A 16,218-nucleotide genomic window follows, 5' to 3' on the forward strand; every position below is an offset into this window, starting at 1 on the left:
CGGCAGGCGCGGCTCGGCGGCGGCCGCTGCAGACGGGGACGGCGGAGGGCGCCGCGCAGGTAGGGCCGGGCGCGGGCGCGGGGCCGCGCTCCGCGGCGTGCGGGGCCGGGCCGGGCCGGGGGACCGAGGGGCCGGAGCTTTCCCATGGGGCGCCCCACCGAGCGCAGCCCCGCGGCTCCCCGCGCCCCCCGGGACGGTGCGCGGCGCTCGCCCCTCCGCGCGCGTGCGCGGGTCCGTGGGTCCGGGCGCGGGTCCGTGGGTCCCGGCGCGGGTCCGTGGGTCCCGGCGCGGGTCGGGGGCGCCGAGGAGCGCTCCCGCAGCGCCGCTCCCCTTTGCAGCTTTCTCCTGCTCGCGGCTCCTGCCTCCGCGGCTGAGCCCGGCGCCGGGGAGCGAAGTTGGAGCCGGGATGCTGCGCGGGGGCTGCGCGGGGGCTGCGCCGGGGCTGTGCGCGACCCTCGCGGCTTCCCCCCAGGCCGCAGCTGCCTGGAGCAGAGCGGGTGCTCGGGCATCCCCGGCGGAGAGCGGCTCCCTCGGCAGCGTGCGGGACGGAGCCCGGCGGGGAGCGGCGCCCCCCGCCCGCCGCGGCCCCCGCTCCGCGCCCGGGCGCTCGGGGGCCTCTGCGGGCTCGGGGCCGGGGGGGCCGGGGCTGCGGGGCCGGCTGCGCTCCTAAGCCCGCGGGGCCGCCCGGCCCCGGCCCTCTCCCCTTCCCCGGTCTTGCCCTTTGCAGTCTGCGGCTTGGTTTTTCCCTCCCCTCTTGTTTCAGCATCTTTTTTGTTTGTTTGTTTTTTCCAGCCCCCCCCCCCGTTTGCTTTCTCTTCTGCGCGCTCGCTCCAGCCCCCGTCTTTGTTTCAGCCGGGAAAAACACACCTGCCGGCCTCCCTGCCGGCCTCCCTGCCGGCCTGCGCTCCCTCGCGAAGCTGGCCCTGGCCGAGCGGCCCCCCGCGGCGCGGTGCCGCCCCCGGCCCGGCCCGGCCCGGCCCGGCCGGGCGCGGGGCAGAGCCGCAGCCGCTGCGGTTTCGGGGCGGCAGCGGGCGCCGAGCGGAGCCGCGGCGTCGGGAACTGCCCAGGTCTCGCCGCGGCTCTGGCTGCCGGGGCCGGGGCGGAGGGAAGGGGCGGCCGGTTTTCCCACGCTGGCTTTCCCCCCGTCGCGTCCGCCCCGCTGCCTCCGTCCGTGGGCCCGTGTCGGCCTGCGGCGGCTCGGCCCCGGCGCCGGGGCTCGGGGGCAGCCGTGCCCCGGGCGGCCGGCCGAGCTCGCCTGCGCCGCGGTGGCCAGGTTTGCCTTTGTCTGCCTGCGTGCGGGGGGGATCTCGCGAGTCACTGGATTCCTTGTGCGCATCCGACACTGGCTGCGCGTCCCCAGGTCCCGCTGGACGGCAGCGGCGGGGAGCTCCGATCAGCCGCGGCTGATCCGGTGCGGAGGCTGCCAGCCCGGAGCACTCGCCCTCCGGCTCCCCTCTGCACCTCTCCCCACCCCGGCCTCCTTCCACTTACCCCCTTTTTGGGGGGGAAAAAACCCCCTTTGGTCACTATGGCTACGGCGATGTCACCGCCAGGGGCCGAGGCTGCGGCCGTGGGACGTCCCCGGCCCCTCTCGCCCGCGGGCTGCCGCGTGCCGCGGCCGGCGACGCGGGATGGGTTTCCCTGCCTTCCCCCGGAGCCGCATCCGGAGCGGGAATTCCCGCGCGGGCGCGGGCTGCGCGGTGCCTCGGGAAGACCTCTCGCGGCGCGAGCGGGTGGAGAGCCGGGGGGTCGGTTCTGCGCGTTCCCTCCCCTGCTCCGACCCGCTGGGTTATTCGCGACGCGCCTGGCGGGAGCGATTCCCGGCGGGATCTCCGGGCGGGGACGTTCGGCCTCTTTGGCGACCGAGGTGCGCAGCCGGCCGCCTCTCCGGCCTCCCCGGGACGAGGGCGGCCGGTGGCTTTGCGCCCGCCGCTCAGTGACGCGCCGGCTGCCGCCACCATTTCGCGGCGCCGACTGCGACCCTGCGGGGCCCGGCCGGGCGGGAGCTTTAATTACCGCCTTTCCGCCCCGGCGCGGCGCCTTGGCTGACCCTAACGCCGTTAATTACAGCTCGAGCGATGCGCGGCCGGGCACGGCGCGCGGCGGTCCTGCCCTCCTCTTCCTCGCCCGGAGCCTCGGCTGCAGAGCCGGCGCCTCCGCTTGCCGTATCGACGAGGGCGTCGACGAACGCCGCGGCCCGGCCGGCGGGGCCCCGCGCCGCCCGCCGAGCTGCCCCGGGCTCGGCGCGAGGGCGCCGGCGGGCAGCTGCGGGGCCTGCGCCAGCCGCCGTCTCCGCTTGCCTCTTGCTGTGCCAATTCGTTAATTTTAAAAAGCTAATTAGGATTCCGCAGCCCTTCCCGCCCGGCGCTCGCCTCTCGCGGCTGGAGGATGCCACTTGGCCGCGGGGCTTCGCCGCGGCGGCGGGTGGCCCTCGCCGGGCTCCTGGCTAATCCGCCGGCTTTTCCCGTGAATAAAGCCCCTCGGAGGCCTGCGAATGGGCAGTGATATTTGGCAATAATCCCTCCGCTCCCTCGGGCGGGCGTCTCGTATTACAGGTTATTAGAAAACAAAACACGGGCAGCAGTAGCCGCAACATGGGGAGCCGGAGCACAGATTGCTCCTGGCCCGTCTCCACCCAGCAAGAAGCACCGCGAGCGGGTGGTGTGGCGTGGCACGGCACGGCACAGTGTGGCACGGCATTGCACAGCGTGGCACGGTGCAGCATGGCACAGCACGGTGCAGCGCAGCATTGCATGGCACGGCATTGCACAGTGTGGCACGGTGCAGCGCAGCATGGCACAGCGTGGCACGGCACGGCGTGGCACAGCACGGCACGGCATTGCACAGTGTGGCACGGCGCAGCATTGAACGGCATGGCATGGCACGGCGCAGCGTTGCAAGGTGTGACCTGGCGTGGCACGGCGTGGCAGGGCTGGCCGGGACGGGGGCCGTGCGGGATGGCAGCACCCCGGCGGGCGCGTGCCCCGCAGCGGCTCCGCAGCGCAGCTCCCCCCCGGGGACGCCGGCTCCATCGCTGCGAGCCGGGGAAGAGCCTTGATCCTCTCCTTGCCTGCCGGGCAAGCGGGGGTTGCCCAGCGTTGCCGCCTGGACGCTGCTCCTCCTCTTCCTCCTCACCGAGGAGGCTGCAGGGAGCTCCGGGCGATGCGGGCGAGCCCCGCTGCGGCGCTGGAGAGATTGCGGCTCAATCGCCGGCAGCGCTGCCGGCTGGACCCGGCTGCCTGCGGGGCTCGTACGGAAACGGGGCACGGGGGTCCGCAGGGGGCTTCAACCCGCCCCGGGGGCGAGCGGGGCAGGGGAGGCAGCCGAGGCGGCCGCGGTCCCCTGCCGTCCTGTAGGGCTCGTGCCGCCGCTGGGGTGCGTTTCGGGGCCGCGGAGCCCGGGGCGCGCGGCGCGGCGAGCGGGTCCTGCGCCCGCGGAGGAGGATTCGCGGGGCTCGGCAGGGCTCGCCGGGAAACGGCCCCTTTCCCGGGAAGGGGGAAATGCTGTTTTCCCCAGGGTCGCAGAGGGCAGCGCTCCTTGGCCACCTTTCCTGCGCAGGTGAAAGCCGTCCCAGGGAAAAGTGTTTCTAATTTATTTGCCTGGGGGCTGGTTGGAGCGAGAGCCTTTTCAGCCCGATCCAAAGAGCTTTTTATTTATTTGATTTTTTTTTCCTGCAGAAATATTGATTTCCTTGCAAGAAATCTCATTTTGGCAGGAAACGTTTCATTTCACGGTTGGGGGGGGGTGCCTTTTTGATTTCAAGTCAACATTTCCCCTGAACGTGTCGTTCTGGTTAGGGTTCTTTTTGAAGCTAAAGCTTGTGATGACACTTTAAGTGGAGAAGAAAATTTCTGCTCCGTTTCAAAACGTCAACTTTGAGCGTGCATTGGGGTTTGGCGGTGGCGGTTTTTTCCTTCCAGCATTTCCCAAGGGAAACCCGAAGCGTTTCCGTCAGAATTGAATAGCAGCTTCGCCCCCCCCCAATAAAAGTTGGGCTGCTGCTGCTTTTTTTTTTTAAAAAAAGAAAATAGCGGTTTTGCAGCGGGGAGGCCTCGCAGGCCCCCGGACGAGCCGCGGGAGCCGGGCCAGGCCGCTGTGCTGCCTGCGTTGTGCCGCTGTTGTTCTCCCGCAAAGCGCGCTCGGGTGCCAGCTTGCTCTGCTCTTGCAGATTAGGCTGAAGACTGGTGTTATCTCACTTTTATTTATTAGGGCAATTATACCTAATGATTCACATGCTCGTGGAGAATAATTATGCCAAAATACAGCGCCATCAGTATTCTTATCCAACCTGGATACGGTGATTCAGAAATGCATCTTTTCTTACAATTCATCCATCCACAACCCCTTGATTGCCAATTACTACTATTATTTTTTAAAGAGTCATTTAAGAAACGATCGAGACATCGGCACGCGGCGCTGGCGCCGCGCCCCGCGCCTTCCCTCCCGCCGCAGGCTCTGCCGGGGGCATCGGCGGGGCCGAGGCTTTCGGAGCGTCCGGGGCTCCCCGACGGGGCTCAACCCGCGCGGGCGCCGTTCTCCAAAGCGCCCGGAGCAGCGGCAGGACGCGTCCGGGGGCAGCGGGGACGTCTCGCGATGGCGCGCCTGGAGACGTTCCCGACGAAGAGGAGCGGCTGAGAGGCGAAGAAACGTTACCCGCGTGGACGTCGAAAGGCTCCGGTTCTGGGACGCGCTCTGCCCCGCGCCGGCCGGGCCAGCCGCTCGGCCGGCCGCCCCGCGAGGGACGGACGTGGCTCCCGCCGCTCCCGGGGCGCCCTGGGCTCCCGGCTTCCTGCACCTCGGGCAGGCGGCCGGGAGCCGAAGGATCAGCGCCCTGGGCTGCCCCAGCCCCTGCAGAGCCGCCCGGGGCTGGAGCCCGTGGGAGCTCGGCTGCTGGGACTGGGGGGGGCCGCGTGCCGCTGGAGCGCCCGCCGCCCGCGGCGGGGCCCGCGTCCCCCTCGCCGAAACGCCGCCTCTCTCGCCCGCCGGGCGCGGGGCTGCGCCGCGGGACCCGGCGGGTGCGGGACTCGCCGCCGCCCTGGAGCGCCTCGCGGCCCGCCGTCTTGTATGGCTTTTTATTCCTATGTGATTATACGTCACGCACTTCATATAGGGATTGAAGCCGTGCAGTACGCTGGGGCCCTGCAGCGGAGAGCGGCGGAGGAGCCGCCGGGCGCGCGCTCCCCCGGGGGCCCCGCTGCCTCGCCCGGAGCCTTTTGCTTTCCCGCGGGCGGCCGCGGCGGAGCGGAGCCGGCGGCAGCGCATCGGGTCCCTGCCGGCGGGCGGCTTTCCGGAGCGGTTTTCCTTCGTCCGCGCGGGAGGAGGCCGTGCCGAGCTGGAGCGGAGCGGCGGCGGGGCCGGCGGCGAGCGCGACCGCGGCGGGGGAGGCGGCTGCCGCGCCGGGACCGAAGGCTGAGCGCGGGGGCGGCCCCAACGCGGCGCTCGCCCGCGTCCCTCGGGACACCGCGGCCGCCCTTTGGGGGCTTGCCTCGAATCCGTTGCCTTAGCGAAAACGCTGCGAGTTGCCCGGCTCGTGGAGGAGATTAAAGGCAGACCCCTTCCGATTGCTCCGTAAGGGAAGGGCCCCATTAACACCTTGGGAAATATTAGCCATTAATCAGGCTCGGTGCAAAATAAAACCATCTGCGTTTATCATTATTGGATCCTTAATGAAGTGATAATGGGAATGCTGGGGAGCCGCGATATTAATGTCTCCTAAGAGGCAAGAGCAGAGCCAAGGGCAGCAGCCAAGATTTTTAATTTACTGCCAAAAGCTTCCACTGTTAATAGCGTAGTTACTTCCTCCGGCCGTTAGCGCTGGCGGGCCGCAAGCGCTGCGCTCGGGGGACCGAGCGGGCCCCACAGCGCCCCGCTGGCTGCGGGTGCCCCGCGGCCCAGGCGCCCCGTCCCGCACGCCGTCGCGCTCCCTGCCGCCCCGAGGCGCGCTGCCGCGCAGAGGGCTTCGCCTTCGCGTTTCGGGCGGAGCGGGGACGTCCCCGCGCGTTCGAGTCGCTCCTGACGGGCTGCGACGAGCCGGGGCGAATCGGTCCGCGGCAGGTAAGTGACGTTTGGGCGCAAAGAAATCCTCGCAAAACGCCATCGGAGCAGCCCGGGCTTGCGCTGGCTGATGCCGGGGGTCTCCGGCTGTCCGGAGTGCAAGCGGGAGGCGCTGGCCGAGCCTGGAGCCGTAACGTGCCGTGAGCTGAGCCTCACCCGGAGGAATAACCGGTGCCGTGTTTGCGGGGCTGCGCGCCCTCCTCAGAGCTGCCTCCTGCAGGAGCACCTTTCCTCCCTCGGTGGAAGGCGCACGTGGTTCATCAAAGCAATTAGGCAGAGACGAAGCTTGGATCTATCCCAATAGAAGCATCAGAAGAGGAAAAGTATTTTGGTAACCCGGGTGTCCTTGGCCAACACCCCCACTCTCCTGTTACCTCCTCGTTAGAAAAGAAGGGCCAAGAACAAAACCACGCATGGAGGCCGAGCGAACGTAGATGTGAAACGCGCTTCAAGCAGCTCCATCCTTTCAACGGGCCTTTCATCAGCCTCCTCTCCCCACAACACAAGCTCCTTTTAATCATTAGTGAAAAGCCACTGTTTAGAAAGCAAGGACACTGCTCAGGATACACGAGTATTAACAGCGCAGGCATTTCCCCCGAGGAGCCAGCAAACGCTCGCCCAAGGTCTTCTGAACGTGACTGCGACACGGCGCCAGCGCTGGCCCCAAGGACTAACACGGCACTCGGCAGCTTTGCAAGGCTGCGGGCGCAGCGGCGGGGTGCGGAGGGCAGCCGAGGAGGGTGCAGACAGCAGCTCCGGCGGTGCTGGTGATGCTGCTCCTGGCCTGTTTCCCCAGGGAGTCAGGCCCTGGGCTCTCGCCTCCCAGTGCAGCGTTCCCACCCCGAACCGGGAGATGGGAGAGGGCAGCAGCGCGGTGGCTGTGGCCGGACGCCTACAGTCGCCAAGGACCGCCACCTCCCCTTTGGCCAGTCAACTTGGTGCAAAGCCAGAGCCACTCCGGATTGTCACGGGAGCAGAATTAGCCAGGAAGCCTGGACAACACGATGTGGCCAGGTTTAGCCAGTCATCCTGGCCCCCCACCAAACATTTTGGCTGTCTCCTGGATTCCTTCCCCTGCGTTAGCACACGCATCTGTGCCCCCACAGCACTGGCGCGCCGGGCACGTGGCAAAAGCCAAATGCTCTACAACCTGCTGGCGACCTCCAGAGAAAACGCGCGACACAAGGCAGCAGCTTCTGCACCATCATCACCTGCCGCTGCAGCGGCACAGTGAGTTTTTATGACACTTGGCAGGTCTCTTCTGGCAGGTCTCAATGCAGTTTGCCAGCGTGAGCAAGTCTAGGCACGTTACAGAAGCCGTTCAGACTCTGAGAACAAATGACAAGCAGGGATGTTTTTAGGTTTTGAGGTTTTGAAACGCCTCGGCTGGGGGCAGAGGCTGCTGGTGGCTCGGGCTGTGCTCTGCTCAGTCCAGCAGCCAGCCTGGTGCCCGTACCCAGAGGAAGGAGGTGGCCCCCGTGGCAGTCCTGCTGCCAGCCCTACTTGTTAGATGCTGGCTTAAAAACCAAAGCAGAAGGTGTTGCATCCTCCTCAGAAACCCACCCTCCAACCCATCCTGGAACTGCGCGCAGCACAACTGCTCAGCGACACCGCTACTCACGGCGTTGGCAGGATGCTGTGTTTGTGTCACGGGATTAGATCAGTCACATGAAGGAGTTCTGTCTGTCTGGAAACAGTCTGAGTCTAGCGTGTCCTGTTAAATTAGGGCTGGATTTTTCAAAAGAGCTCTGTTCCCGCTTAGGCTCTGTGATACACAGGCAGATTTTCAAACAGACTTGAATGTGTTGGGTCACACTGGCTGCTGAGCCCAAGTCCTTTGAATATCTAGCCAAAACTGTTGCTGTGCATGTTGCTACAGGCATAGCCCTTCCATAACGCAGCCCAGCCGTGGGCTGTGCGTCCTGGGAAACCTGGCTCAGCTTTGCTCTCCCACATCTAGCACTGCAGTAGGTGACGAAACGGCAGTCGCTGCAGTGCCGTATGCCGGGGGAGCGGCTCCGTGACAAAGCAAGCTCCTGCAGCCTTGCCCTCTGAGCAGCGCGGCAGCGCGGGTCGGGGAGCTGAGCGGGACCGTTCCCTTGCCTTTGTTGTGCAGGAGTAGCCGAGGTAATCAGAGCGACAGCGACTTCTGCCTCGGTGCGGAGGAAAGGTCACGGGCTCGGGCTGGATGCACGCTTGTCTTCTGACTAGTTGGAAAACAATACCATGAATGCCCGTCGCATATGCGCTGCTGGCACAGGGGCTCTCCCAAGAAGGAGCAGCTGGGAAAACGTCCCTGCGGAGACGAGGAGGCTGCAGAGCGGAGGAGGAGGGCTCCCGTTCAGCCGGCTCCGTGCACCGTTGCGCCTGAATCACCCCCTTCTTCACGCCGCACGGGGAGGATGCGCTGCCCTCTGGCATTTGCGTCGCGCAGCTGAGATCACACGCTGCTGCTCTCGGCTAAAGTGCTCTGCAGCACGCTGCTGGGGCTGCACCACGCCAGGCTCGGGGGCTGTGCGTGGCCCATGATGTCCTCTGGTCACCGTAACGCACCTCTGTGAGCCTGCAGAAGCGCCCACATGAGCTGCTCTTGAGCTGGGGTCGCTGGAGATGCAGCTGCTGCTGTGGCCTTGCTTTTCTTGTGCCCTTTAGCCTGAGCAGAAGCTGTCACAGCAGTGGTGGCTCTTAGTAGAGAGGTGTGAGCGTGGCTCTCGTGTCCCTAATGTGGTGCTCTGCTTACCTTTCTTTGATCCCAGTGAAAAGTGTTTGTTCCTGATGCTTTTGCTGTGGACAGCCTCTCGTGTGTCTAATTAGTGCAGTCCTGTCAAAGTTATTAGCGCCCTCAACAGCTAGCCCTAATTTAAGCAGTTTACATTTGTCTCCAGTGTTAATATCCTCATTTGCCCCTGGTCCTGGATATCTGCGGAGGGAGCTCTCACGCTCTCTCCTTGGCTCTAATTAAAATAGCCTGGATGTCCATCACGTTGGTTCCCGTTAAGCCTGTCACCAGAAGGTGATGTCCATGCTGGACCTGGCTGAAGAATGTGTAGGAGTCATTATTGCTGAGGAACACCTCTGCATCGAGACCCTCCTGGCGTGCCTCATCCACCAGCTCTGGGCCGGAGAAGGCCCCCGCCGCCGCCGTCGGCCCGTCCTGCCCGTCCGTCCCCCCGCTGAGGAAGACGATCTCGCAGCTGCCCAGGGGGCTGCCGGCCTCGGTGGCCCCTGCTCTGTGCAGCTCCAGCCCCACTCGCAGAGCCAGCTCCTGGTTCCTTCCTCCCTTCCCGCTTCCTTGAAGCCGGACTGTGGTTTCTCCGCCGGCCAGGATGCAAACTGGTCTGTCAGACCCTAATCCTTTCAGGGCCTGCAGAGTCTCGGCAGGGTTCAAACCAGGGATCTTCAGCTCCGCTGCTAGCTGAAGGAGCTTCACCCTCACCTTGTTGCTCAGAGGCCCGTCTCCAAGGCCGGCGAAGGCCAGGCAGACCAGCTGGATCAGCTGACAGTAGAGTGCGGACACGCGGCTGACTTCCCCGCAGATTGCTGCGCTCAGGACCAGAGTCGCGTAGCCCAGGTCTTCTGCCTGGCATTTGGCCTCATCTAAAGCCAGAGTGTTTGACCCAATTATAACGTTGAAGACATGGGAATAATCTTCTGGAGCGGCAGTGTTTGCAGGAGAGCTGGACAGTACTGTTTCCACCGACTTAGGCAGGCTGGTCAGCAGCTTGTATTTCTCCAGTATCTGAAGGCAGTCTTGGACGCTGTGGGAGCTGGCTGCGGTGGGCCCGCTTGCTATAATGTCCAGGGGGTCACCAATCACATCAGAAAGGATGAGGCTCACCACCTGCCAAGAGAAATGCTGTGGATTAATGTGGGAGGCAGAGACAGGCGCCCACGCAAGAGCACAGGCATAAGTGCTGCTCGGAGTTAAACCTGCAAAGCAGGTGTCAACAAGGGCAGAATTTGGCCCACTTCTGTTTTAAGGTCCTGCGCTTCTCGGGCTTGCAGAAACAAAACATCATTTGATGCTGGACCATCAAACTGGAAAACGTAACTGGTGCCACAGCACTTGCCAGGCTGCTAATCTAGTGCAGGTTCAACCTGCACACCAGCGATAGCATACGCTGCAGATGCCCCCAGGTGAGACAAGGGGTCGGGCCCGGCCCTGCAAGCGCTGCGGGAGTAAGTGCAGCAATGCACCAGCTGCTCCTAGGTCAGGGTTGGGGTCTGGGGAGGCTCGCCACGTCTGAATTCCCTCTCCGCCACCTTTTTCCTCTTGTGATTTGGGGTCTTTCGGCCAGTGCTGCAGGAGTACTGGTGCCTGTTCATTTTGGATAGCAGCTCCAGTAGCTAGCACTGACTGTTGGCACTTCTGCTCTTTTATATATTCTTTGGGCATCTGGAGAGGTTACATCTGGCTCAAATTCTGTAAACCTCCGTGAAATCTGTCTTACTTCTACAAAATGACAAGAGAATGATGAAAAAGCCAAACCTCTCTCCAGTGTAGCATTGCTAACCATGCTACGCCCCAGACACCCAGCATGGCACAGCGCTTGTGAAGCCGGGGGTAAAAACAACTGGCCAGTTTTCTCTTCTGGGGTCAGCTTTGCTGAAACTTTTGCAAGTGCAGGTAAACCCTCTTTCTCCCTTTTGTGCAACTTCTCTGGCTTTGAACAAGATGCTCCAAACCTTTGCAGTCCCCTCTGGGGAGGCCACAACCCATCGTTTAAGAAACAGATTCCCAAAACTAAATGCAAAGATTATTCACCCAATGATGAAAAACCCCTGCAAGTAGAGCTGAGTCAACCAATGAAAGTGCTACTTGGAGAGCGACTCGGTGAGCTCTGGGCGAGCGCGGGTTTCCCCCCACTACCTGTGCGGGATACGCGAGCCGGGCCAGCCCTCCACCCTTCAGCAAGGACAGGGCCTTGCGGACAGTGTTCAGCTCCTGTATGGCAGCTCCTCTGGAAGCCAGCATCTTCGTGAGCTTCTCTTTCTCCTCGAGAAGGACCGGAGGGGTAGGAGCAGGCAGCAGGGCTGAGCCACCTCCTAGGAAGCAGGAGAGAGAGCAGGGCCTGAGCGCACTTTGCAGTAGGGCAGGAGGAAACCTGGGCTCTCTGGGGCTGGCTGACCCCTCAGCAGGGGCACCCGTGCCTCTTTGAACAGCCATCTGTGAAGGGAAATGCAGACGTGTCAGGGAACTGCCTTAACATTGCAAAATGACTTCTCCACCAACAGGTCTGAATCGCCGCTGCCCCATACCATCTGCAGCCAGTTAAAACCTGACCAGCCCGGGGTCCTGCCTGCCTGCGATGCCAGCAGTTGTGGGGACCACCGAGAGCGAGGCAGAAGGTCAGGAGTTACTGCATCCACCACGTGAGGCTGCTGACGTGCCGCCAGGCTGCTTTTCAAGGGCTGCTGGGCTGGGTGAGCAGGGACCACGGGCTCCGTGACTCACGCAGCAGTCAGCTCGGGCAGATGGCGCCGCTGCCTGCTTTGCTGGCTCTGTTTGGTCAGGGCAGCGTAGAGGAACACGTAGAGGAACACGTAGAGGAACGCCCGTGGCGAGACAGGGACCCGCCGAGCTGCGCTCAGTGAGGGCCAGGAGGAAAGAACGGGGGAGAGAGGAGCACAGCGGACAGAGTGTCCCCAGATGCTGGGGCAATGGCCTCATCGCAGGGAACCCTGTCCGGGGGACTGGTACAATCAGGCATTGGAAAGCAGAAAAGGAGGCAAGAGAAAGGTTAGAAAAGTAAAATGGATGGAAAATATGGATTAGGAGCGAGATCTGAGCAGAGGGTGAAGGCATACAAAAGTACAGCTGAAACCTACCATAAAAGGGCAAAGGCTGCTCAGAGGTTTGAGGCAAATCATCATCAATAAAACATGATGAGCAAGGAAAAAAAAAAAAAAAAAAAAAAAAGCAAAGGCCTGTGTTTCAATCAACAGTGAGGAATACAGCTGAGAGGGGGGGCAGTTGGGGCCTGGCCGCCGCACGGGAGTGCGCGTGCGCGGGGAGCTGCAGCCGAGGAGCGGTCGGGCCGTGGCTGTGAGCCTGCAGGCTCCCAGAAAGGCTTGGGAGCCAAAGGACAGCGGGAAACTCCAGGGAATCCCAGCAAGCACAGCCAGATGCCAGCTGCCCAAGCGTGTGCGTAACTGCACTGCTGCCTCTGGCTCAGATGAGGCTCTGGCATCCGCAGAGGAGCCAGAGGGAGCCTCGCGGAGCAGAGGAGACCGAGGTGCTCCTGCAGAGCTGCTCGCAGCCCCTGCTTCTTTTCCCTGCAGCCACGAGGCTGGAGCCGCCGCTCACCCAGCACGTTCAGCTCCGCTTCTCCCCAGCACTGGGAGGCCACGTGGCTGCTGCGGTGGCTCGTGGTGGCCCAGTGTCACCCAGGAATGGCTCTACCCCATTTGCACCGCTGCTCGGCCCACTGACCTAACCTGCTTTGATGGCTCCGATTTCAGCTCTCCTGCACACGGGAGGAAAGGGGAAAATCTGAGGGGAGAGAGGGATGGCCGGAGGGGGCCAAGGGGCTGCCCAGCTGGAGCCTGCTGCCAGGATGCCCTCGCTACCTGAGATGAGCACAAGGAGCAGGTCGTCGGCGGTCAGGCCCTCGGCCAGCTCCCGGATGGCGCCAGCTGCCTGCAGAGCTTCTTGGTCGGGCAGGTTGTTCTTCGCGCCTTCGATGACCTCGATCCTGCTACGCGGCCTCAGCAGCATGTCCCTGCAGGGTGCAGAGAGGCCGCCGTGCCCCTGACACCAGCACCCACCCAGGTGGCTCCATGCTCACCCAGTCGGGAAACGGGCTTGGAGTGGTCATGGCGCATGGCCAAAGGTGGAGGGGGACTTTGCTGAGGGTCTCCCCCCTGGGCTGGGGGCATGGCACACCCAGCCCTAGAGGTGGGCTGCACCCCCTGGTGCCACTGGGACATGCAAACCCCCCAGGCACAGGCTCCTTACTGCATTCCAGCTCGCTGCAGACTCTTCTGGATGCCCAGCGGCACGCTGACGATGCCCCGCGCAAGATGCTCGCCCAGGATCTCTTCCGCCGCCGCAGCCATGCCCAGCACAGCTTTGCCGAAGCCCACCAGGTACAGGTTCCCCTTCACCGGAAAGGTCCGGCCCTTCACCAGCAGCCGAGGGCGCCCGTCCGTCTGGAGCGTCACAGCCCTCCTCAGCATCGGGGCCGGCCGGACCGTGCCCACGGCGCTGCGGAAGAGGGCCAGCGCGTGCTCGCGGAGGGACATGCTGCCGCGGGCTGGCGCCCGGCTCGGCCGCTGGGCTCTGCGCGCTCGGCCGACGTCGGCAGCCCGCGCACTCCAACCTGCAAGGGAAAGCAAGCGTTGTCACTAGCCTGAGAGACAGGGGCTGTCACCGGGAGAGCAGAGAGGGGGACAAACACGAACCATGGTGCTCTGGTTCCCTCTTCTGCTAGAGTAAGGTCCGTCTTGGCTGCATTTTCAGGCCTCTTCCCCAGCAGGAGGGAGCGGAGGACAGGGCAACATTCAAATTACCTGCCAGCATGTGGTTGCTCTGCCATCCTAGCACCCTGCCCTGGGGAAGGGGAGCCCTGCCAGCATGTAGCTGCTCTGGCCACCCAGCATTTCAATTTGCTCAACATCTGATGCCTTCCCAAACCGTGGGAGCTGCTCTCCATCCTGGAGAGAGCAGGGCGTCAGGGTGGAACAGCTTTTCACTGCATTAACTCCCTTCCCTGCTCTCCAAACGCCGACCTCATCCCCCGGCCACCCCAGTCCTTCGCATGATCAGTCACAGGATTTGGAGAAACAGTGGGCTTTCTGGCTGCCCCATCCCATACTGGTGCGGACCACAGAAGAGGCCCATAATAAGGTTTCCACACCAAACAGGATGTCAGCATAACGCTCCGTTCCCCTTTATTTTTTATTCCTCTCATTATCCATTAAAATCACATTTCAAGTGCAAATAGGGCTTCGGAGCCCAGCAAAGTTCCCAGCTGGGCCTGAGAAAGCCCGTTTAAGCTGGTCCTTGGTAAGTATTAGTACTATATGCAATAGCTACGGGTGTAGACAGAAGAATCGCAACAGCGCAAGGTCAGAGGCTTGTCCTGGCAGAGGATGGCAGCCCCTGCCAGGGCTCAGGTGTCTCTATTCCTCCCCCCATGCACAGCATTTCTCCGTCCTTCCACTAACTGGCAGCAAGTTCACTGCTGGTTTCATGGTGCCAAAGATCCTTGTGATCTGTATCTCTCCGGCTCTTGGCAATTACTGTGCACGCAATTAAGGCAGGGTGCCACGGGGCTGAGGCAGCCCCCAGCAGCACACTCAATCACAGAACTGTCCAAATTACCTGCCAGCTAATCCTCTCGCCCGTAAAAGGATGCGTTTCGGTGCAAGGCCGGCGGCTGGCTCCTCTTTGGGGAGAGCTCACGAGTCCAGAGGTCTCTCTGCCCTAACGCTCCCGCAGCATCAGGAGGTGTTAATCATTAAGCCAGACAAACTTTGCAACAGCTCCTCTGGGTCCAGCTATGCCTTATTTTGCTGCAATGACAGGGACAGACTGAAAGGCTCCGGAGGAGCCTCCATACAAGCACCTCTTCAGGCAAGGAAAGCTTGGGCATGCTATGAGATCTATTGAGAAAGGGACTTGCAGATAAAGCCATATGGTGGGTCATGGGTTTGCAAGAGAAAATAATGAAGTATTCATCTTAAAGGCATAACTCAGGGTAGATACACCACCTATCTAAACTGCCTTTAGACAGTGCTCGGAAAGACTGACTTGTTCCGGCATGAGGGGAGATGGGAATAAAAGAGAAAGCGTCCTTCCCAGTTTGTTACTGGCCTCCTAAACCTTGCGGCAGCCGGCACTCCAAGCAGTTTAAACCTCTGAGGTTGAGCCCTCTTACAGCGCTGTGCTGGTGCCCGTGCAGCCGGACGCCCCTGGGGGACGGAGACGGGCCTCCCCCCGCCAGCTCGGGGGCCCACCGGGCAGCCGGGGCAGGGGGAGGGAAGGGTCACAAAGCGGAGCGGCGTCCCGCCCTGCGTCGCCGGGTCTAACTCAGCCGCGACGTAGGGTCAGGCTGGAGAGAAAGGCCGAAATGAAGCTGGGCAAGCGTAAGAAGATGAAGCCCCCAAGCTTTTAACAGCCCCCCTCTGCGGCCGGGTGAGACCGTTTCCTGGCTGAGCACCACGGCGAGGGGCGGCGGGCACAACCAGACCTGCGACGGCGGCTCCGGCCCCACGCGCCCTCCCGGCGGCTCCGCTCGGCTCCGTGCGGAGTCTCTACCTCCAGACGCGACGCAGCGGGCGCGAGTCGCTCAAACGCAGTCCTCTCCTCCGGGAGCTGAAAAAATAAATGCCGGCTTCGTTCATCCAGCACTTGTGTACGTGTTTGCTCTGGAAAGCGGTTCAGCGCCATGGCAGGCAGGCAAGCTGTTTCCTGCCCCCCGAGCTCAGATTATGTTTGGACCGTCAAGGCCTGATCCAGCGTTTGGTGCTGTGTCTTTCCTTTGCTTCTGAAGACCTTAGGGCGCGCTGTCTGCACAGCAGCCCTGATACTGATCTCGGCTTCGCAGGTGTAAATCCCGAGTAATCCCCGCTGCGGTCGGCGGCTCTTCCAGCTTTGCTCCGACGCAGTGGCGAGCTGAATTTGGCACATACCCATTAGCTTTGGAGCTCTCAGCGTGCAGCTCCGCTCGCTGTCAGCTCTGATTAGGCACAGCAGGCGCACCAGAGGCTCCCCTTGGAACGGGGGTGCTGCTAATGATGTCACAAATTCACTTTTATGTAATTTATTTATACAATCTCAGGTACCGAGTACGAAATGTCATTAGGGAGCAGCCATAAATCAAGGCTGTGAAATCCACTGCAGTTATTAAAAAATAAAATTCTTATTCATTTCACTGAGACTTTAAAAACAAGATCAAGGGAACTGAACATCACCCCACACCCATGCACAGGCAGTCTTGGAAAGAAAAATAATCCAAACGGCAGCTCTCAGACTACTGCCAACGATGGTGAGTCTAGAAATAATGTAATTGCCAGAGTTAGCTGCTCTGTCTAGCACATGGGGAAATTACATCCTCACATCCCTGCCTTCTCCTCTCCCCACTGCTGGTTGGGAGAAATCTGTGCTAGGAGAAGGGGCTGTTGATGTGACTCACAGCGCCTCGCGCACCAACTAATCTT

At 62.5% G+C, this 16,218-nt stretch overlaps 1 protein-coding gene across 3 annotated transcripts; it reads right to left on the reverse strand.

The window, feature by feature from the left end:
• Window positions 1-5,738: 5,738 nt before the first annotated feature.
• On the reverse strand, window positions 5,739-15,519 carry GLYCTK (glycerate kinase). 3 transcript variants are annotated; one of them, XR_009959702.1, is made up of 7 exons: window positions 15,249-15,519; window positions 14,381-14,571; window positions 13,013-13,376; window positions 12,625-12,776; window positions 10,925-11,100; window positions 7,676-9,895; window positions 5,739-6,346 (listed from the first exon to the last, which is right to left on the reverse strand). XR_009959702.1 is itself a non-coding variant. In XM_062585844.1 (6 exons), exons 3-6 carry the CDS (start codon window positions 13,297-13,299, stop codon window positions 8,990-8,992), a joined length of 1,521 nt encoding a protein of 506 aa, XP_062441828.1. In that variant the 5' UTR covers window positions 13,300-13,376; window positions 14,381-14,571; window positions 15,249-15,519; the 3' UTR covers window positions 5,739-8,989. The 3 variants fall into 3 exon arrangements, 2 of the variants coding, with proteins under 2 accessions (XP_062441828.1, XP_062441829.1); XM_062585844.1 differs by having other exon boundaries at window positions 5,739-9,895; XM_062585845.1 differs by lacking the exon at window positions 15,249-15,519 and having other exon boundaries at window positions 5,739-9,895; window positions 14,381-15,196.
• Window positions 15,520-16,218: the final 699 nt, after the last annotated feature.

Source organism: Rhea pennata, chromosome 12 (genome assembly GCF_028389875.1).
Source record: "Rhea pennata isolate bPtePen1 chromosome 12, bPtePen1.pri, whole genome shotgun sequence".
Lineage (NCBI taxonomy): Eukaryota > Metazoa > Chordata > Aves > Rheiformes > Rheidae > Rhea > Rhea pennata.